Source organism: Rattus norvegicus, chromosome 14 (assembly GCF_021556685.1).
Source record: "Rattus norvegicus strain SHRSP/BbbUtx chromosome 14, alternate assembly SHRSP_T2T, whole genome shotgun sequence".
Classification (NCBI taxonomy): domain Eukaryota; kingdom Metazoa; phylum Chordata; class Mammalia; order Rodentia; family Muridae; genus Rattus; species Rattus norvegicus.
The window spans coordinates 95,881,722-95,901,706 of NC_141547.1; the positions used below are offsets into that span (position 1 = coordinate 95,881,722).

Below are 19,985 nucleotides of genomic sequence, written 5' to 3' on the forward strand. Positions count from 1 at the left end.
TCTACTCTCAGATCATGCAAAAAATATATCTGTATATACATCCATTTGCAGCTGCAAAAAGCAAGAGGACACAACAGAGTTCACAAGGTTTTATTGGTATGATAGAAATGTTGTTTGTTTGTTGAGACAGGGTTTCTTTGTGTAACAGAATCCTGGCTGTCCTGGACTCACTTTGCAGACCAGGCTGCCCTCAAATTCATAGAGATTTGCCTGCCTGTCCCTACGGAGTGCTGGGATTAAAGGCGAGCAACACCACTGCCTGGGCATCAAGGATGTAGTTTGTTTTGATGTTAAATAGACACCCAGGCTTTAGGAAAGATGCTGGAGCGGCTGTTGGGAGTGTCATTGGTTTAAATGGAAAGCTATAGAGTTGAGTTCAGCTGTAGAGGCCAAAGAGCCAAATCCAGGCCCAGATGAAGGGATGGATGGGAGGTAGAGAAGGAAGAATAGAAAGGTGGACAGTTGGCCAAACATCAGTGATGACTTAACTGAGTTCAAGCCTCAGGGACAGTCAAGTGTTCTTTGCCTATCAGGATGGTCAGATGACAGATTGGTAGGGTTGTTACTGTTCCAGTGCTAGATGACTATTTCTTTACGGAGTCCAGGCGAGGAGGTTGCACCCTTTTCTTGGCATCACGTGCCCACCACGTTCTCGGGCCTGGTTTCCCAAACACAATTTTAACAATCCCATGTGTTGTTACAGTTTACCCTGATAAATTCATAGGGTGACACCCTTTCTGCTCCAAGCTATAAGGTATTTATCAGTCAGTGCTGTGAGTGGGGCTGGACACGTGGTACCATTTGTGTCCCCTCTGGTGCGGGCATCCCCCCAATCCTCAAAATGGAGTCAAAAGTTGGTCTCTCAAAAGCTAAAAAACAAAAAAAACTACAAAAGAACCCTACTTTTACAGAAGATGAAGCAGAAAAGAGCAGGGCATATCCTGATCTTAACTTTCTAACCATTCAAAATCTGATTAGAATAAATAACGAGAACAATTATGTTATCTGTATCACATCTCTACCAACTTATCTTTCCCTCTTAAGTATAACTTCTCTGCGTGGACGTCATTACCTTATTTCTAAGGTAAAGTAACTGACCATTACGGACATACCCTTACTACACGGACAAGTGGATAGTCTCTTAAAAGTTTCTGCATCAGCTGAAAGGCAACCTGGAGGTAGTATCTGGTGGAGTGGGAAGCAGCCTCTTGTCAGTGGCTCCCAGGGCCTAATCTGCAGCTAGCTTTGCTTCTATTTTTCCAACGGCGCACTTGACTCCACAGTGTGGGCTTGCCCGTGCCTCGCCATAGTGACACGGTGTCCCCAAGAGCGATGCAATTCAGTGGCAGGTCCTGTCACTCGCCCCATTTCCTCCTCCCAGGAGCCTTCCTCCTGCCGGCCTTCCTTCGGTCACATGACAGGAAGCGCGGCTCCCCCGACGTCAAGACGTCTGCCCCCCCCTCCATGTCCCCCGGCGCACGGTACGCAAAAAGCGCTGGCAGAGCGCTAGCGGTGCTCGGCGAGCAATCCGGTTGGAGAACGTCTGCACGGCCCGGCACGGGTTCCCGGATGTCGGCCTCCCGCAAGCTCCGCCCCGCCCCGCCCCGCGCTCGCTCCGCCCTCTGCGCGCCCTGTTTCGTGCCTTGAGGTTGCGGTCAGCGCGAGCCGCTGCAGCGATTCGGGGCCGCCCGTGAGCGTGAGGCTGCAACCCTCTCCTCCCGCCGACGCATCTCCAACCGAGACTCCGCCCGCCTCACTCCGGGCCCAGGCCCCGTTGCACCCCGCCCGGCACCGGACAGCAAAGCCGCCGTCGCCGCGTCCCAAGGAACCTACAGCCGCCGCCAGCGCCGCCCGCCTAGCAAGATGGTGAGACCTCGGCTCCCGGGTCGGGCGAGGGAGTGCCCGGGGCGTCCTCCTGGGTAGAAAATTCCAGAGGCCTGGCGGGTGCAGGTGCCGGGTTTCAAGTCCTCGGACACTTGCGCGCCCCCCGGCCCTGCGCGCTCCCGGGCCTCTGAAAGCTGCAAGGGCCCTGCAAGTCCCCCAGCCCCTGCGTGCCTCCTCCGGGCCTTCGCGCGCCCCCGGCCCCTTGCAAACGCCGGACGGCTCGGTGTCCCGGGCAAGCCGATGGGCCTCTGCACGGCCTGAGACTCGCCGCCCCCGCCCTCTGCGCGACCCTGGGCCTCCGGGCGCCCACAGCGCCGCCGCCCCCGGGTTCTTAAGTCCGTGGGCCTCCACGCAACCCGGGCCCGGCTGCCTGGCTCGCTAGCTCGGCCTTTGCCGAACCCTTGTCCGGAGGGGCTGCGCCCTCGCTACCCTCCTCCACGTGGAACCCACTTTCCGCCCCCAGATGGGTTTCCAGGTTGGGTTTTCTGAAATCCGGTGGAAATGATAGTGTACGGCAAATGGCGCTTTATGTAAGACCCACTTCTCCAGAGTTGTGCTTCCTCCCACTCACTCCGCATTTTCCAGCAGCGAGCCTTGGCAGGGATCCTTCCACTTTCTTGCCTTCGCTGGTTCTCGTATTTATTTCGCTTCTGTTTGCAACCTTAGGGCCTTTTTTAATCGTGGTTGCTTTTCTCTGTGTTGGTGAACATGAAAGGACCAGCGTGTATATTTGTTAAGACACCGGACAACTTGGTCCTAGAGAAATGCTTATACCGGTTTGTTAATGTTTTCTTAGTATTTTTATTTCTGTCTTTCCGGTGCTTGTGGTAGTTGTTTTTGGACGATGGCGATTTAAATTTTCTCTTCCTTCCCTATTAATCCGTAGGTGGAATTCACCCTGTAGTGTTTCTGGCTGACGCTAGGGGTGTGCCTCCTGCCTGTCACCATAGCCAAGAAATCTATGACGCCTTTAGCTTGTTACCTTACTGGTTCTGTAGCTCCACTTGGCCTCTGTTTCGTCTTTGCAATCAAGAATTGTGCTCACAGAAAAACGTAGCCGCGCTGCGCGCTTTATGTCAGTTACTCAAACACGATACTGGATTGTAACACTTCTTGTGAAATTCTTTTCTGTACATATCAAAGAATTTCAGGCGGGTTTGGGGTACTCACACCCTTTAATTGTACTATAAGCCCCCTCGCATGTAAGATTTAAATGCTTCAAATGTGGGTTGTTTATTGCAATTGAAGACTAATTAGGTGGTGGTCAGAGAAAGTAAGTTTAAAATATTCAAGTAAGTCAGCTTTTGTTTAAAATAATTGGGCTTACCGCCATCGTTAAAACCCATCGAAGGAGCAGCTTTAATAAATAGTTCATGATTTTGGAATGTAGAGGAATTTTTTTTTCTTAATTTGGGAAGCTGTTGAAATGACTTGGCTCCTTGAAGGTTTTAAAACTTTAGCCTTTTCCAGACCATTGAAGAGCGTTTAAGAAAGATCATTATCTGTTCATAATACAGTTGTAATACTTTGAAGTTAAGAGTTGCACTTAGGGCTGGAGAGATGGCTCAGCCGTTAAAGGCTAGGCTCACAACCAAAATATAAGAGTTGCACTTAATATTTGTTTGATTTGAGGCTTTTTTTTCTCTGTAGCCCAGGCTACCCTGGATCTCATTGGCTGGCCTGCTTTAGTTTCATCTCTGAGATGTATACCATCATCCTATATCAGAGGAACCAATGAAAAGGCCTAGTTGTTCAAAATAGGACTTGATTCTGTCCTCACACTCATACTTCAAATGTGTCTTGCGGCTGTTACGAGGTTTATATTTTGTACAATATACAAATCTGCCAAATTGGGATATTTTGAAGCACAGTGACTGGAGCTAAGAAATGCAACGTGATTTGGGGGCTGACAAGGCTTTGGGGGCTTAATGGAACTTTGTATATATTTATTTGAAGATCAGTGTCTATTGCAGTGATTTTTTTTTTTAATATTTTAAGTTTTAACTGTGTATATATGGGGAGAGAGGGTGCTTTAGGAGACCAGAAGAGGGCCAGATCCTCTGGATTCTGAGTTACATGTAATTGTGGGGATCAAGCCTAGTTTCTGAAAGTGTGGTGTGTTCTCTTAACCACTGAGCCTGCCCGCTCGAGTTACCCCCCCCCCCCCAATTTGTACCTCTGGTACTAAAAATTAAGTTTTGGCATCTGTGTTGCATGTTCTTTACCACAGCTGTTCCCTCAGACCGTTGACTTTGTTGTTTATTGAGACATGATTTCTCTGTGTGGCCTTGGCTGTCCTTGGTCAGGTTGGCCTTGAACTTACATACATCTGCTTGCCTTTGCCTTATGAGTGCTGGGAGTAAAGGCATGTACCACCATCACTGCGCAGCCCACTGATTCTTAAATTGCTTATCTTTTGGGGACTCTGTTTCTTAGTCTTTCACAATATTTTCAGATTCGTTTTATAATATCTAACAGGTCGTTTCCTTGGTTTTTGTTTGTTGGTTGGTTGTGTGTGTTTGGTTTGTCGTCGTCCCCCCCCCCCCCCCCCCCCGCTTCCTTTAAAACTTTCCCAGTTCACATTGGCCTTGCTCTCCATCTTCCCAGTTCTGCCCTGGCATGGGAACAATCGTGGTGTGATCCCCACTATATCGGTTTGGTATCAAGACCATGTGCATAACTTGGCTTGGCAGTGAAAACATGTTGGGCTTCTAAGTGATCTGGGTAATTTTCCATGCTTAAGCCTGCATTTCTGGAAAAAATTCATTACCTTCAGAAAAGCTAATTCCTAGTGGGTACCACAGAATTGTTAGATTTTCATAATAGATTTTGTAGTTTTAATTTACCGCCTGATTGATTTAAGTGGGAAAGTAAATGGGATTAAACTTCTTATGGAGTCTGTGTTGTGTGTGTGTGTGCCTGGATGCCTGCTCACTCACGACCCTGTAGAGGTCAGGGGTGGACATTGGGCGCCTTCTTCCAGAGCTCACCACTTTTGTTTTTGAGACAGGCTCTCTCACTGAACTTTGACCTTCCTGACTGGTCTGTGCTGGCCAGTGAACTCCAGAGACCACTCCTGCCTTTGCATCCCCAGCTCTGACATTACACTTGTATTCTGCTCCTTCTGGTGTTTTACATGAGTTCCGGGGGAGATCCGAACTTGAGCCCTGATGTCTGTGTGCTAAGCTGTTTATTGGCTGAGCCAGCCCTGTAAAGATTCATTCTGACAAGTGTTTTATTTGCTGCTTTAAAAGCAGTCAGTTTGAGCCTGGTGTGGTGGTGGACAACTTTAACCCCAGTGCTTGGGAGACAGGCAGGTGGATCTTAAGTAGTTTAAGGCCAGCATGGTCTGCCTAGCATGCTCCAGACAGTGGCCTACAGTTAACTCCATTTGCTTCACGAGTCAGTTTGTCCTGCTTTCGCTCTGTTGTAATTGAACATCCAGGATGGTGAAGCCTAGGTGTAGTACACGGTCTGTGAGTATAGAGCACCTAGGAAGTTTCCTCCATTAGGTTGTTTGTGTCTCAGTTGGATTAGATAGCATGGATTTGGACTGTTGAGCCATCCCGGGGGTAAAGGTGCTTTTTTTTTTTTTCTCCCCAAGCTTGACGACCTGAGTTTGATCTCACACTCAACAATGGTGTGAGAGCATGGATGTCTGAATCTGTCCGTGGACTGGCATGAGACCTTCGCTCCACTATACACACGAATGAACAAAAATCAGTAATGTATATGAGCATTATCTTAAGTCTTAAGACTTAAATTTAAATTTCGAAGAGATTTTAGTCATTTTTTTTTCGATTCTTATTAAAGTTCGGTGCATCAAACCAGTTTTATCGCCAGCAGAGCTTAAATTTATACACATTTGGAGGAAACAGTTTCTTCTCTCATTTTTTTTTTTCCCATTATGGATGAGAAACTTAAAATGGATCAGGCTATGAGTTACAGAAGCCCACTAAGAATCAGTCAGCTATGAGAGGGATGGGCAGTATGGAAGGACTGAGTTCTGCTACAGACAGTGAAGCAGGATGAGTTAATCAGGAGAATTAAGCAAGGCTGACTATGGACTTTAGTCTGGGGAAAGCAACCGGGATGCATGCAGTCAGACCAATGAATACTTGCAGACTTTGTCGTTGGTCACTGCTTACTGTTTTCGTTGTTGCACCTCTGGTTTTTTGGTCATGACCATAGTTGGGAAATAGCATGTGGTAGATGTCATGAATAGTATAGACTGAAGCCTAACAAAAATGGAGCAAAGAATACCATGAGTTTAATAGCTGAGTAGTACTCCATTGTGTAAATTACATTTTCTGTATCTGTTCCTCTGTTGAAGGGCATCTGGGTTCTTTCCAGCTTCTGGCTATTATAAATAAGGCTGCTATGAACATAGTGGAGCATGTGTCTTTGTTGTATATTGGAACATCTTTTGGGTATAACTGGGTCCTTAGGAAGTACTGTGTTCAATTTTCTGAGGAGCCTCCAGACTGATTTCTGGAGTGGTTGTACCAGTCTGCAATCCCACCAACAATGGGGGAGTGTTCTTCTTTCTCCACATCCTCACCAGCATCTGCTGTCACCTGAGTTTTTGATCTTAGCCATTTTGACTGGTGTGAGGTGGCATCTCAGGGTTGTTTTGATTTGCATTTCCCTGATGACTAAGGATGTTAAACATTTTTTAAGTACTTCTCAGCCATTCGATATTTTTCAGTTGAGAATTCTTTGTTTAGCTCTGTAGCCCATTTTTAATAGGGTTATTTGACTCTCTGGAGTCTAACTTCTTGAGTTCTTTGATTATATTAGATAGTAACCCTCTATTGGATGTAGGATTGGTAGAGATCTTTTCCCAATCTGTTGGTTGCCGTTTTGTCCTAATGACAGTGTCCTTTGCCTTACAGAAGCTTTCGGATTTTATGAAGTCTCATTTGTCGATTCTTGATCTTAGAGCATAAGCCAATGACTTCATGAAATTCTTGGGCAAATGGATAGAACTAGAAAATATCCTGAGTGAGGTAACCCAATTTCAAAAGAACACACATGGTATGTACTCACTGATGAGTGGGTATTAGCTTAAAAGCTCAGAATACCCAATGTACAATTCACAAACCACATCAAGCTCAAGAAGAAGGAAGACCAAAGTGTGAATGCTTTAGAACCCCCTTCTTAGAAGGGGGAACAAAAATATTCACAGGAGGAAATACGGAGACAAAGTGTGGAGCAGAGACTGAAGGGGAAAGGCCATCCAGAAACTGCCACACCTGGGGATCCATCCTATACACGGACACCAAACCCAGACACTATTGCAGATACCAAGAAGTGCTTGCTGACAGGAGCCTGATATAGCTGTCTCCTGAGAGGCTCAGCCAGAGCCTGACAAACACAGAGGCAGATGCTTGCAGCCAACCATTGACTGAGAACAGGGTCCCCAATGGAGGAGTTAGAGAAGGGACTGAAGGCGCTGAAGGGGTTTGCAACCCCATAGGAAAAAAAATGCCAACCAGTCAGAGCTCCCAGGGACTAAACCACCATCTCAAGAATGCACAGGGATGGACATATGACTCCAGTCACAAATATAGCAGAGAATGGCCTTGTTGGGCATCAATGGGAAGAGAGATTCTTGGTCCTGTCAAGGCTGGATGTCCCCAGTGTAGGGGAATGTCAAGGTGGTGAAGTGGGAGGGAGTCAGTGTGGGTGAGGGAGCACCCTCATAGAAGCAGGGGCGGGGTGGGGGCAGGGTGGAATATCGGGTTTCTAGAGGGGAACTGGGAAAGGGGCTAACATTCGAAATGTAAATAAAAAAAATCCAATAAAAGTAAAGAATTCCATGAGTTGGAATTTAGAGAAAGCTTTGCGAGTAGAGAGTTGTGCTAGGCCTAAAAAGATTATTAGGACTACAGAAGAGATGTGAGGGCGTCCCGGAACTGTTTCGTAGCCTGAAGGTAGGAAGGGAGTGTGTGTGTGTGTGTGTGGGGGGGGGGGGGGTCGTCACTATTTTGGAAACTTCGTATGTCCTCCCCTATACAGCCTGACAATGAGCCAAGCAGTTCCGTTTTTTAATAGGACTTCAGGTGATTGTGACGCTAAAACCTGAGAGCCACTGCTTAGACTGTTACTTACCTAATTGTAGTTGGGTCTGATAATCTGCTTAGCACTAACAATGTAAACATCGAAGCCCTGATTATGATCTCTAAGCAGAGCCAAGGTGGGTAAACAAGACGTGATTATTATGGAGTGTGTCTGCTTTAGCAAACTAAATGCTGGGTGCTTGCAAGACAAGTGGGGGTGAGGGCAAGTTTAATTCCGATTGGGGTGGGAGTCACAGCCTCTTGGAAGACTGGGAACTGTCTTCCAAGGATGAGTAGGCAGTCAGAGTCAGAGAGGCATGAACATAGAAAACTGTTCAGGGACCGGAAGTGCAGGCCTAACATGGTTTTCTTAGGATTTTCTAATTTTATAGGAATATGTTCAGTAGATACCGTACTTTTATTAACTATATGTTAAATGTTAACAGTTGTTTGCTTCACTCCGATACAGTATTCAACAGTTATAGTAGACTTTTACTTTATTATAAAATAGACTTGTGGTAAATGGTTTGGGCAGGCTAGGTTGGATCACAGTGTTCCCTAGATTCAATTGTTAATGTATTTTTGAGATTTATTCAGTGGTGTTTATTTGTCCGTTAACGCCATTGTTTTAAGCATCAGCATCGTCTTTTAGCAGTAGAATGCCTCAGTACTGCTGGGAACTGAACTCGGGTCTGTCAACAAGCATACTGAGCCAGCTCTCTCCAGCCTAACTGCATATTTCTACCAGCATTCTGGTGAGGACCACTTAACCACTGAGAAGTGTCAGCTTTCCTTACAGCTCTCTGAGCCGGCACCTACAGTAATGAGGTTAATCCATTCCGAGGGCAGGCTTCTCATCTAATGTCTTTTTAAGGCCCTTTGCAGTACTGCAATGGCAGTTTCAGCCAGCTTTGGGAGGGAAAATCAAAGCATAGTATTGTGTTCTATAGTGCAGATGTTTCTCTCAGGTAGTGCTGGTCTAGAATGGTTATGCCTCTCTGGTAGCAATACCCTCTTACTACTAGCATGGGGTAGGAGTTGGGGAAGATACGAATTTGGATTCTGGCTCTTGCTTTTGTGTGTGTGTGTGTGTGTGTGTGTGTGTGTGTGTGTGTGTGTGTGAGAGAGAGAGAGAGAGAGAGAGAGAGAGAGAGAGAGAGAGGAGAGAGAGGAGAGAGAGAGAGATTGATTCTGAATAAATGCCATAAGCTGGTTAGACTTTGTCTAAAATAGGAAGAACTCCACTTCCAGTAGAGTTGGTATACATTGTCTGGAAATCTAGTTGGCAGCCATTTAATATATTTGGGTCTTCATTCTTTGTACTATTGACCCTTCCTGGAAGCTCTTAAGAGTTCCGTCCCCCAGCTTCTGTGACTCATTTTTCTAGCTACTGTTCTACCACCCTGACTACCATCAGTATTTGTTTCTACATTTTCATCTTCTGTGTCATTTGGTTAAAGATTCTTTGGTATCACTTTCCCATTTTTAAATCCTATATATTTTAAAGAGACAACTTTTTTAACATAAAGACTCCAGAATTATTTTCGTTGGTGGTGGTGGTTATTATGATTAGAGATGTTCACACTCAGCGTGAAATGGTCTGGTCAAGGCTTTTTCTCCCGGAAATTACTTTCTAAGCTATTAGGCAGTCAGTCATGATGTGCAGTTCACACCATACTTAGGTCTGGAACACAGACGGGCTCAATACTGTTATAGACTAGGAAATGAACGATGTTGTCAGTGTGGAAGTTTTTCCCCACCAAGTGATGGCAGCTGAATCCAGGGAGTGCCAGTGTACCTGAAGACGCAAGCTACAGAAGAATGCGCCGCTGTGTCCAGTACAGAAGAACACAGTGTACTATTTGTTTAGTCTGCTTTTTTCCTTGTGACTCAGCTCTTTGTGTCAGAAGACTTTATCTCACAGTTCCCATAGATGTTACAGACCTACTCCATGTTGCCATACTTAGCTGCAGCTTTCCCTCACACCCTTTAAGTTATTTATGTGTGCCTGTAGAAAGCTATCTGTTTCTATGTTCAGTTAAAAGTTCTGCTTCCCTTCCAGATCTAAACTTTAGACTCCTTGTATAATACGTATGTCCTGACTCTTAATTTCTTGACATTTTGATCTTTAACCAAGTCAGGCTGTTTCTCAAACACTCCATCCTTTCTCACTTTTTTGGTGCTTTGCTTGTACTCTGTTTTCCCAGTGTGGTTTGCCTTCCTTTTTGACAAAAATCTGTGCCAATGACATGGAATGAAAACTACTCAATTCCTCTGGACAGTTAGTGATCAACTGTTTGTAAGTAACTCTGCAGCCCATTCTGTGTTATAGTATGTTTATCTGCCTTTCCTAAGTTCTGGGTTCTTCTGCGGCAAAGGGCATTTTTATAAATCTCGTCCCATGTAACATTTTTTCTCATGTAAATCAGAGGTGCAAGGAGCAAATTACATGTGTTTTCTCATGTTAGGCTGGCGTATGCAGCTACTGTATGGAAACGCCTCCATGGCCTTCCGGCCGTTAGGCACCCTGGGAAAGCAGCCCTGGAGGGAAGTGCTGCTGATTTTGAAAGTTAGAGAAGTGTTTTGCTTAACGATTATTATGTATTTGAATAGGGAGTTATATAAAAGTGTTATTTTTGTTTATAAGTAGTAAACTCTTCAGTTTTTAGGAAACCCAAAATATGAATAATGATTACTTTTAATTTAAGCTGTTTTTGCATTTTCTACACAATCGTGGAACAAATGATAAACTAAGTATAATTCTAAATGTTTGATTTCATTGAGCAAACATGTAATATTCAGTTACTACATAGAGCAAGCATTGCCAAGTACAAATATGGAAAAAGAGAGGATGGTGCTAGAGAAGTTCATAGCATTTGGGAGCCAAAGCGTGATGGAAGGAAGAAGTATTGATAAAAACACCGCTGCAGTAGACTTATCACAAGGATGTCTGCGCTTGCCCAGTTTGAACTTCATAGGTAGCAATTTGAGAATTTTGCTACATTGATTCTAGTCACATTATTCATGCAGTGTATACAGTCAAGTAATCCTTTAAGTGCTGAGAAAACACTTCACTGTTACATAGTATTACATAGTTTCGAGTGATACTCTGTAATGTTCCTATGTTACCAGCCTTGGGCTTGTTTTGCTTTGTTTTTCTCCCTCCCTTTATAGCTGTAAAATACCCACTAGGTGATTTAGAGAGGGGTGTGCGCGTGCATGCGTGCGTGCGGCCCGTCTGCCTGCCGCTTCCCCCCCCCCCCCATTTTTATGTTGACGTTTACATGTATCTTAGTTATTTTTCCTGTTGCTGATAAAATTTCTCAACAAAAGCATCATAAGGGAGACTGGGTTAGTCTTAGCTCACGGGTAGAGTCGTCTTTCCAGAAGTCAGGGCACAGGAGTCTGCTCAGGGGAAGGGCATGGTGGTGCTTGAGCATAGTCACCTTTTCCTTTTACACAACCTGGTACCTAAGCATAGGAAGTGATGGCCTTTAGGAGGTCTTCCTTACTCATTTTATCTAATCAAGGGAACTCTTCAATCAATGGATTGTCTTCTAGGTGGTCCAAACCCTGTCATGTTAGCAGTCAACATTAGCATTTCACAGTATGTGTGCAGGAGGAGCAGAAGTGTGGGTATATGTGCATTGTGGAGGCCAGAGGTTGACATTGAGCCTTTGCCTGGACTGCTCTGCACTTCAGATGCTGAGGCTGGGGATCTGTCCATTGAACATAGAGCCTCCCTACTGGGCTAGTCTAGCAAACCAGCTTTATCCAGGGGTCTCCTATCTGCCTCAGAAACACTGGAATTGCAGACTCTGCCCACCAGGTATTAGGGATCTGAACTTCAGTCCTCACTCTGGAGCAGCAAGGGCTTTGTAACCCACAGAGGCCTACATAGTCTGATGATGTAAACGGAGCTCACTGATTACTGCTGAGCTTAGAGTGAAAACTGCATCTGCCTTTCAGTGTCTGACCTTGTGTCATCCTCTGGCATAGCGCTGTTTATCCTCCTGTGGTCACCCTTGTCATTAAAATGCTGGATCAAAAAGGCCAGCATATCAAGCATGTGAAAATTTTGGCAATGGAAGTGTAAATGTTATAATCGTTAAGGAACGTTCATCAGTTGCTAAACATACAATCACTATGTGGTCTGTGAATTCCAGTTGATACGTATTATTCTTTTGTTTCTCTGCGACTGGCTTTAGCAAAGTATTCTTATAGTGAATTATGTTACATGAACCAGAATGATAGCTGGGCATGGTGGTTCATGTCTGTAATAACTTAAGCATTTCAGAGGTTGGACAGGTTTGTGAATTTGAGGCCAGCTTGGTCAAGGGTGTCTCAGAAAACCAAAAAAGAATCAGTAATTTTTTCTTTTAATTGTTGAACAGTTTTGTTATTGGATATGCCACTTTATTTATTCATTGGTCAGGCCTTCCCTCCTCCTCTCTCTAAGAATAGTAAAGAAGAAAATTTGTTCATGAATATTTGTAATAACATTATTCAGTGTAGGCAAGAAGTGGAAACAGTCCAAATGTCTGTTTTGACAGATGAGTGGATAAATACAATGTGATGAAGCCATGTAATGAAATATTACTAAGCATTAAAAAGACACATACTGCCTTAGTTAGGGTTTTACTGCTCAGAACAGACACCATGACCAAGGCAACTCTTGTAAGAACAGCATTTAATTGGGGCTGGCTTACAGGTTCGGGGGTTCAGTCCATTATCTTCAAGGCGGGAGCATGGCAACATCCAGGCAGGCATGGTGCTGGAGGAGCGGAGAGTTCTACATCTTCATCTGAAGGCTGCTAGGAGAAGACTGGCTTCCAGACAGCTAGGATGAGGGTCTTAAAGCCCATGCCCAGAGTGACACAATTCCTCCAACAAGGCTACACCTACCTACCTCAAGGCCACAACTCCTAATAGTGCCACTCCCTGGGCCAAGCATATTCAAACCACCACACATACTGATTCTTTTAATGTATAGCTGAGGCTGGCCTCATACCAGCAATCCTCCTGACTCAGATCCCAAATTCTGGGGTTATAAGGGTGAGCCACCATGATTGGATATTGTATTGGTTTCATGTAGCCATTTTGAACTAATCTTGGACATACTGTGCTAAGAAAAGCCAGTTACTTTTGTATATGTTTTCATTTATATGCCATAGACGGAATGTGTCTAGAGCCAGGAGGTAAATCACATTTTTTTATTTTCCATTGGTCTGTGTAGGATACTTCTAGCCTGGCCCCATCTCCTTGCTATTAAGAATATAGCACTGAAGAACATGAATGTACAAGCATATCTGTGATAATTTAGGAAAGCCAGGAGTGATATTCTGGGTCATAGAATAGTATTTGAGATGCCTTCATACTGATCTCCGTAATATTGTACTGGTTTGCACACTATCAGCAGTGAACATGGGGTCACATCCTTGCCAGCATTTGGTTAGATTTCTTGATGCTAGCCATTCTTAACGGGGTGAGGTGGTACTACGTAGGCATTGCTTTGGCTAGTCATGGTTCCAGTGAGTTCTTGGATTTCCCCCTACTTCTCTGAAGAATGACGTGGGCATTTTGATAGGCGTTGGGTTGCTGTTGGATTGCTGTTGTTCCTGTGACCACATACAATGCTGATTCTGTCCGTCCAGGAGTGAGCAACTGCTTTCTACTGTCTAGTGACTTGGTTTCTTTTTTCAGTGTTTTGAAGTTTTCGTTGTAGAAGTCTTTCACTTCCTTGGTAATGTTTATTCCTACGCACCTTATTTTGGGGGGAAACTATTACGAAATATATCTATTTCCTAACCTCTTTCCTGTATATTTGAAGGCCGAGTGCTGACCTTGGTAAACTGATGTTGCCTTCTGCAACTTTACTGGAAGTGTTGGTTCAGAGTTTTTTTGTTCACTCTGTGGGGTCTATGAAACACAATTGCCTTGTTTACAAACAAAGTTTGGTTCTTTCTATTATTTCCCTTTTACATCTTTCTTCTCCGTGCTGTTATAGTTAAGATTTTGGACACTTTGTTGAGTAAGGGAAGAGCGGGAACATCTCTTTTCCTGATTTTGGAGGAAATGCTGTATTATTCTCTGTTTAACGTGGTATGGGTCACGGGTTTGTTCTATAGGCCTTTTATTATTATTATCTTCTACTTCTAACGTCTCTAGGGCCTTTATCATGAGAGTTTGTTGAACTCTGTCAAGTGACCTTTTCTGCATTCATTGTAATGATTTCATGATAATTGGTCTATTTATATAATGTATTTTATATATGTCAATTTGCATGATATCTGTTCTAACTTTATTTTACAGTGTGATGTATGTATGTATGTATGTATGTATGTATGTATATCACTTTGCATGTGTTGAGCCAGCCTTGCATTTCAGGGATGAAGCCCACCCGTTCATCGTATATGATCATCCTAATGTGTTCCTGAATTAAGTTTGCAAATATCTTGTTGAGTGTATTTGCATCTCTGCTCTGTTCTTCAGGCAAATGATCTGTGGTTTTCTGTTTTTGCTCTTTATTTCAGTGGTTATCAACTTTCCTAATATGTTGCTACTTCATAGCAGTAATTTTGCTACTGTTAGGAACTGTAGAAAAATGTCTTTTCTATTGATCTTAGGCAACCTCTGTGAAAGGGTTGTTTGACCCCTCCCCAAAGGACTTAGCAACTCACAGGTTGTGAGAACAACTAATTCATTGTGTTTGGATGTTAGAATGATGCTGGTTTTATGAAATTAATTGGAAACTATTCCTTCCCCTTTATATTTGGTGGGACAAACTTGGTTGTTTGTATTGGTATGGTGGTTTTATTAGCTTCAAAGTTCGTTTGCATTTTGTCTCTGTCCTCTATACCTGCTGCTTACTTAGCCTTCTTATCCCTGCCTCTCCAAAGGAGAGCTTGAAGAGGGAGAACTTAAACAGCGTTTGACTTTTTCCTTCTAGTAAATGTTAGTGTTTCCCCCTTTCCATTCATCAATATCTTACAGAGCATTTTCTACATCTATAAGCTCATTGCTTTACTTTTAAAATGTCTTCATTTAACTCTAACTTAAAGGTAATTAAGGACATCTGAAGGATTTTAGCTTTAAGATTTTCTTTGAAGAACATCACTGTCGGGAGGGGCCAGCAGGTTGTGTCTCTGAACTTTCTTACGTAAAAGCTTTTGCTGCATCTGACAAATTCAACATGTGCTTTATACATTTGAACCCTATCCTTAAGTCCCGACACGCAAAGTCTTGTGCAGCAATAGCCTGTAGCATACCAGTTGCCTTGTAAAACACCATTTTGGATATAGTACCTCTCCCCTTTAATTTTTATTAATTATTATTATTTTTTTTGAGTTTGTTTAATTTTAAGGTCATGTTCCTGGACAGATTGATGGTTGGCCTGTAGAGGAAAGACCCATTTATGGATGGGCTGTTTAAAGTTTATCCACAGTGGTTTGGTGGTCAGCATTTTCCCATCACAATAAAGTTTGACTTCATATTTATGGGAGCACAGTTCACTGATAAGAATATTCAAGTGTTTGCTACTGCGGGGCTTGAAGTGTACTAATATAAACTCTTCTCTTAGGAGGAGGAACCTAGAATGATGCCATCTTACTTTGTATGTCTGATAAGTAGGGAAGCATGTGAGGGCTAGACAGAGTGGGGAGGGCTCCTGCTTTTCAGGCGACCTAGATATGATTCCTGGCACCACTGGGGCGCACTTGGGAGGCAGACGCAGGTTGATCTCTGAGCTCAAGGAGAGCCAGGGCTACAAGCAGAGAAACTGTGTCTCAGCTGAAGGAAACCAAGTCAACCAACCAACCAACCAACCAACCAACCAACCAAACAAACAAACAAAGACAGTTGACAGGGAGGAGGGGAATGGGTAGTGTGGGTCACTTCTTGTTGTCTAGCCAGCAGCATGGTTTATAGTTACTGATCAAAGTCAGTTTGTGCTGTTCTTGTAGTGTATATCAGTCACAGAAAATCTATAATGAAAAGAAATTGGGATTTACTGTCCTTGTTTTTACTCTTAACCTCTTCCTACGGAAACCTGTTCCTTAATTTGTTTATAATCCTAATATATGAATTCTAGTAGTAGATGATGTATTCATAAAATAAGAAAATATTAAATTAATAGAATAATGCAGTTGATATATTATTCAAAACTTTTACCATTGAACCTTGATCTCCTGATCTTCTGGGGCGGTATGCTGGGATTATAGACCTAAACCATAGCCTGCCCCCGCTTCTTTTTCTCAGTTGATTTGCAGTTAGTTGACAAATCCTTAAATTTTGGTTTGTTAATCTTTTTGATGGATGTTTTAGTTTTAGTTTTACTTTATTGTAACTGTTTTGAGACGGGGTCCCACTGTGTAGCCCCAGCTGTCCTGACACTTGGCATGTCGACCTGGCTGGACATAGACTCACAGATTTAACAGCTGCTTCTGCTCCTGGTCTCTGGTGTTACAAGTGTGTGCCGCTGTGCTGACCCCTCCTTAGTTTCGAAACCCTCTCAGCCGTGTTTCATAGGCCAGGTTAAACAACAGGCTCAGATGATGCTCTTGCCTCAGCCTCCTGAGCACTGAGCCTGGGTTCATGGTGTGTGTTTGTTGTTTTAATGAACTCTGCTTTAGGTGGGGTAGGTTACTGTATATGTTAATACTTTCAATTTTCAAAGTTGTATCTTTACTGAAAGTCTTTTCCCTGGGTCTAGATTGTGTAAGTTCTTGACAGACACAAAATCCGTGGCTATCCATAGATGACTTACAGTCCCAAAGTTATGTTTTGGGGACAATATTTGAGAACAGTTTATACTTTGATCAGACCTACTCTACTGTATATATATACACACATACATACATACATACATACACACACACACACACACAGACACACACCTTTTTCCTTACAAATTGTTCTTTTAAGGAGGGATAATAGTGGACTCTTTTTTTTTTAAAACAGATTTATTTATTTATTATATATGAGCACACTGTAGCTATCTTCACACACACCAGAAGAGGGCATCAGATCCCATTACAGATGGTTGTGAGCCACCATGTGGTTGCTGGGATTTCAACTCAGGACCTCTGGAAGAGCAGTCAGTATTCTTAACCGCTGAGCCATCTCTCCAGCCCCAATAGTGGACTCTTTATGCAGAAAAAGTGTCCTAGAATATTAGTACACCAGTTTAGTGAGATGTAAACTTCTATGGCAAAGGTTACACCCAGTTATAACCATGAAAGAAGAATCAAGTGTGCTAGGGACTGGTCAGAGTATAAAAACCTAAAGTATGAACACATCAGATTAAATTAAGGACTTAAGAGTAGTTCTCTGTCTGAAAGGAGCTAGTTCCTTTGAGTAAATCATCGATTCCTGGCCCCAGAGAGGAAAATGTAATGTGGTCAACATGTTCTGAACGATGTGTGTGCATACTGGAAGGAAGAATGAGTAGGAACAAATGCTGCCCAGATTTGAAGTGGTTGAAGCATCAGGTTAGATGGTATTAGTGAATGATTATAACTCAGTGTCCTAAAACCCATGTCTATGCTAAGTGTGGTTGTGCACACCTTGAATCCCAGCACGTGGCAGCAGAGGCAAGGGGAGATCTGAGTTCAAAGCTAACCTGGACTACTATGTGAGTTCCAGACCAGCTAGGACCCTGTTTCGAGAAAAGAAAACCCTTGATACCAAACAAGTCACATTGGAAGAATCATAAACTTAGAGAACTGAACATTTTAAGTGTTTCTCCGCCATTGGGGATTCCTCAGGTTAGCCTCTGGAGCCATTTTTAAATTGGATCATTTGGGTAGTTGACGTCTAACTTCTTGAGTTCTTTATAAACTCGGGATATAAAGTCAATGTACTTTATACAATGTACTACCTACTCTGTCAGATGTAGGGTTCATGAACATCCTTTCCCAGTCTATAAGCTGCCATTTTGTCCTTATTGGAAGTGCCCTTTGCCTTACTGTGAGGTCCTATCTATCAATTGTTGATCTTAGACTCTGAGCCATTGGTGTTCTGTTCAGGACTTGTTTCTCCTGGACCCATTCATTGAAGGGTATCTCCCGTTTTCTCTTCTATGAGATTTAGTGCATCAGGTTTTCCTTAGGTTGAGGTCCTTGATGCACTTAGACTTGAGTTTTGTACAGGGTGATAAATAAGGGTTTATTTTCATTCTTCTACGTGTAAACATACAGTTAGACCAGGACCATTTGTTGAAGATGCTTTCTTTTTTCCATTGTATGGTTTTGGCTTTTTCAAAAAAAAAATCAAGTGTCCATAGGTATGTGGGCTTATTTCTGGGTCTCGATTAGATTCCTTTGGTTTGTTTCTGTACCAGTACTGTGGAGTTTTTATTATTATTGCTCTGTGGTTTACCTGGAGGTCTAGGATGGGGATTCCTCCAAAGTTCTTTTATTGTTCAGGATTCTTTTGGCTATCCTGGGCTTTTTAGTTCTCCATATGAAGTTGAATATTCAAAGTCTATAAAAAATTGTATTGGAATTTTGATGGGGATTGCATTGAATCTGTAAATTGCTTTTGGTAAAAAGGGCATTTTCACGACGTTATTCCTGCCTATCCAGGAGCATGGGAGATCTTTCAGCTTCAGTCTTTCACTTGCTTGGTTAGGAGTTACACCAAGATATTTTAGAGTTATTGTGAAGGGTGTGGTTTCCCTAATTTTTTTTTCTCGGCCAGTTTATCATTTGGTTAAAGGAGGGCTACTGATTTCTTTGAGTTAATTTTGTATCCTGCCACTTTGGTGAAGTTTGAGCTGCCTTGTCTGCCCTCAGTGGGGGAGGATGTGCATAGCCTCCCAGAGACTTGATGTGCCAGGGTGGGTGGATACCCAGGAGGACCCCCAGGTTGACACACCACCAACAACGATAAAACAGGACCAATCCTATTGAGGACCCCCACCCCTACCCCTAAAGACAGTGTCATGTAGTCTAGGCTAGCCTCGAACTCACAAAGTCAATGAAGATTACTCATTCTTCCCCTATCACCTGATTCCTGGGTCACCAATGTGCACCACTGTGCCTGATGTATTTTTGTTGGGCCATATTTATGATATGTATTATAGGAGATAGAATATATTATGTGGAGAGAATAGGAGAATATGGTATATGAATAGAGAATACTATAGGAGAATAGAATACAGATTTGCTTTATGATTTCTTTTTAGAAATTAGGTGACAGGGTATAATTATGGTCTTTTCTGCATGGCTTTTTTTTTTTCATTGAATTTTATGCCGTTTTGCTGGATTTTGTTTTGTTCCTTTAGAGTGCTTGCTTGTTTTGTCCTGCCCTCAAATCACTTGGAGTTAACTTACTGAGTTTATGGTTGATTTTAAAAAATCTTTCTTCAGGGTAAGCTCAGAATAGCCTTTTAATTCATGGCTAATGCAGACCTTCTGAGGACTGTACCCCAATGCCTTGTCTGCACACCCTCTTAAGTCACAGCCAGCATTCCCAGCTCTGTAAGCATCAGAGATAGTTTAACCCACTCAACTAGTTCTATCCTTGACTTTGGGGGATGGCCTAATGCAACTGAGAGCTCTCTGTAGATCCCAGGTTGCTACAGATTTTAGGTCTCTGTATCTTCCTTCTCTAAGTAAGGTGCTGTTCCCCACAAATACAACCTTGTACTTCTCAGTTCTCTGGGGACAGACCCCAGGTGCCTTTTTTTTTAAATTTTTTTATTTTATTCATAGATGGTTGTGAGCCACCATGTGGTTGCTGGGAATTGAACTCAGGACCTCTGGAAGAGCAGTCGGTGCTCTTAACCTCTGAGCCATCTCTCCAGCCCCCCCCCCTTTTTTTTTTTACACCAGTGACTGCAAGTCATTTCTGAAAAGTCCTGCTTCACACAACTTCCCGATTTGCTGTGCTGTACTAGCCACGGGGTTGAGGTGATATTACTCCCAGTGGGCAGATGTTGTTGGGTCTTTCTGGTCTGTGTTTTGATCAAAAAACAGCTCTTTGCCAGGTTTGCTGGTACACACCTTCAGTACATGTTAGACAGGGGCAGGCAGGTTC

General features: G+C 43.3%; 1 protein-coding gene across 1 annotated transcript in view; it reads left to right on the forward strand.

Annotated features, from left to right (window-relative positions):
• Window positions 1-1,617: 1,617 nt before the first annotated feature.
• Ppp3r1 (protein phosphatase 3, regulatory subunit B, alpha) overlaps window positions 1,618-19,985 on the forward strand; it is a 38,041-nt gene continuing 19,673 nt past the window's right edge. The window contains 1 exon segment of the mRNA NM_017309.3: window positions 1,618-1,866. Within this exon segment, the coding sequence (NP_059005.1) occupies window positions 1,864-1,866 (3 nt within the window). The 5' untranslated portion in view covers window positions 1,618-1,863.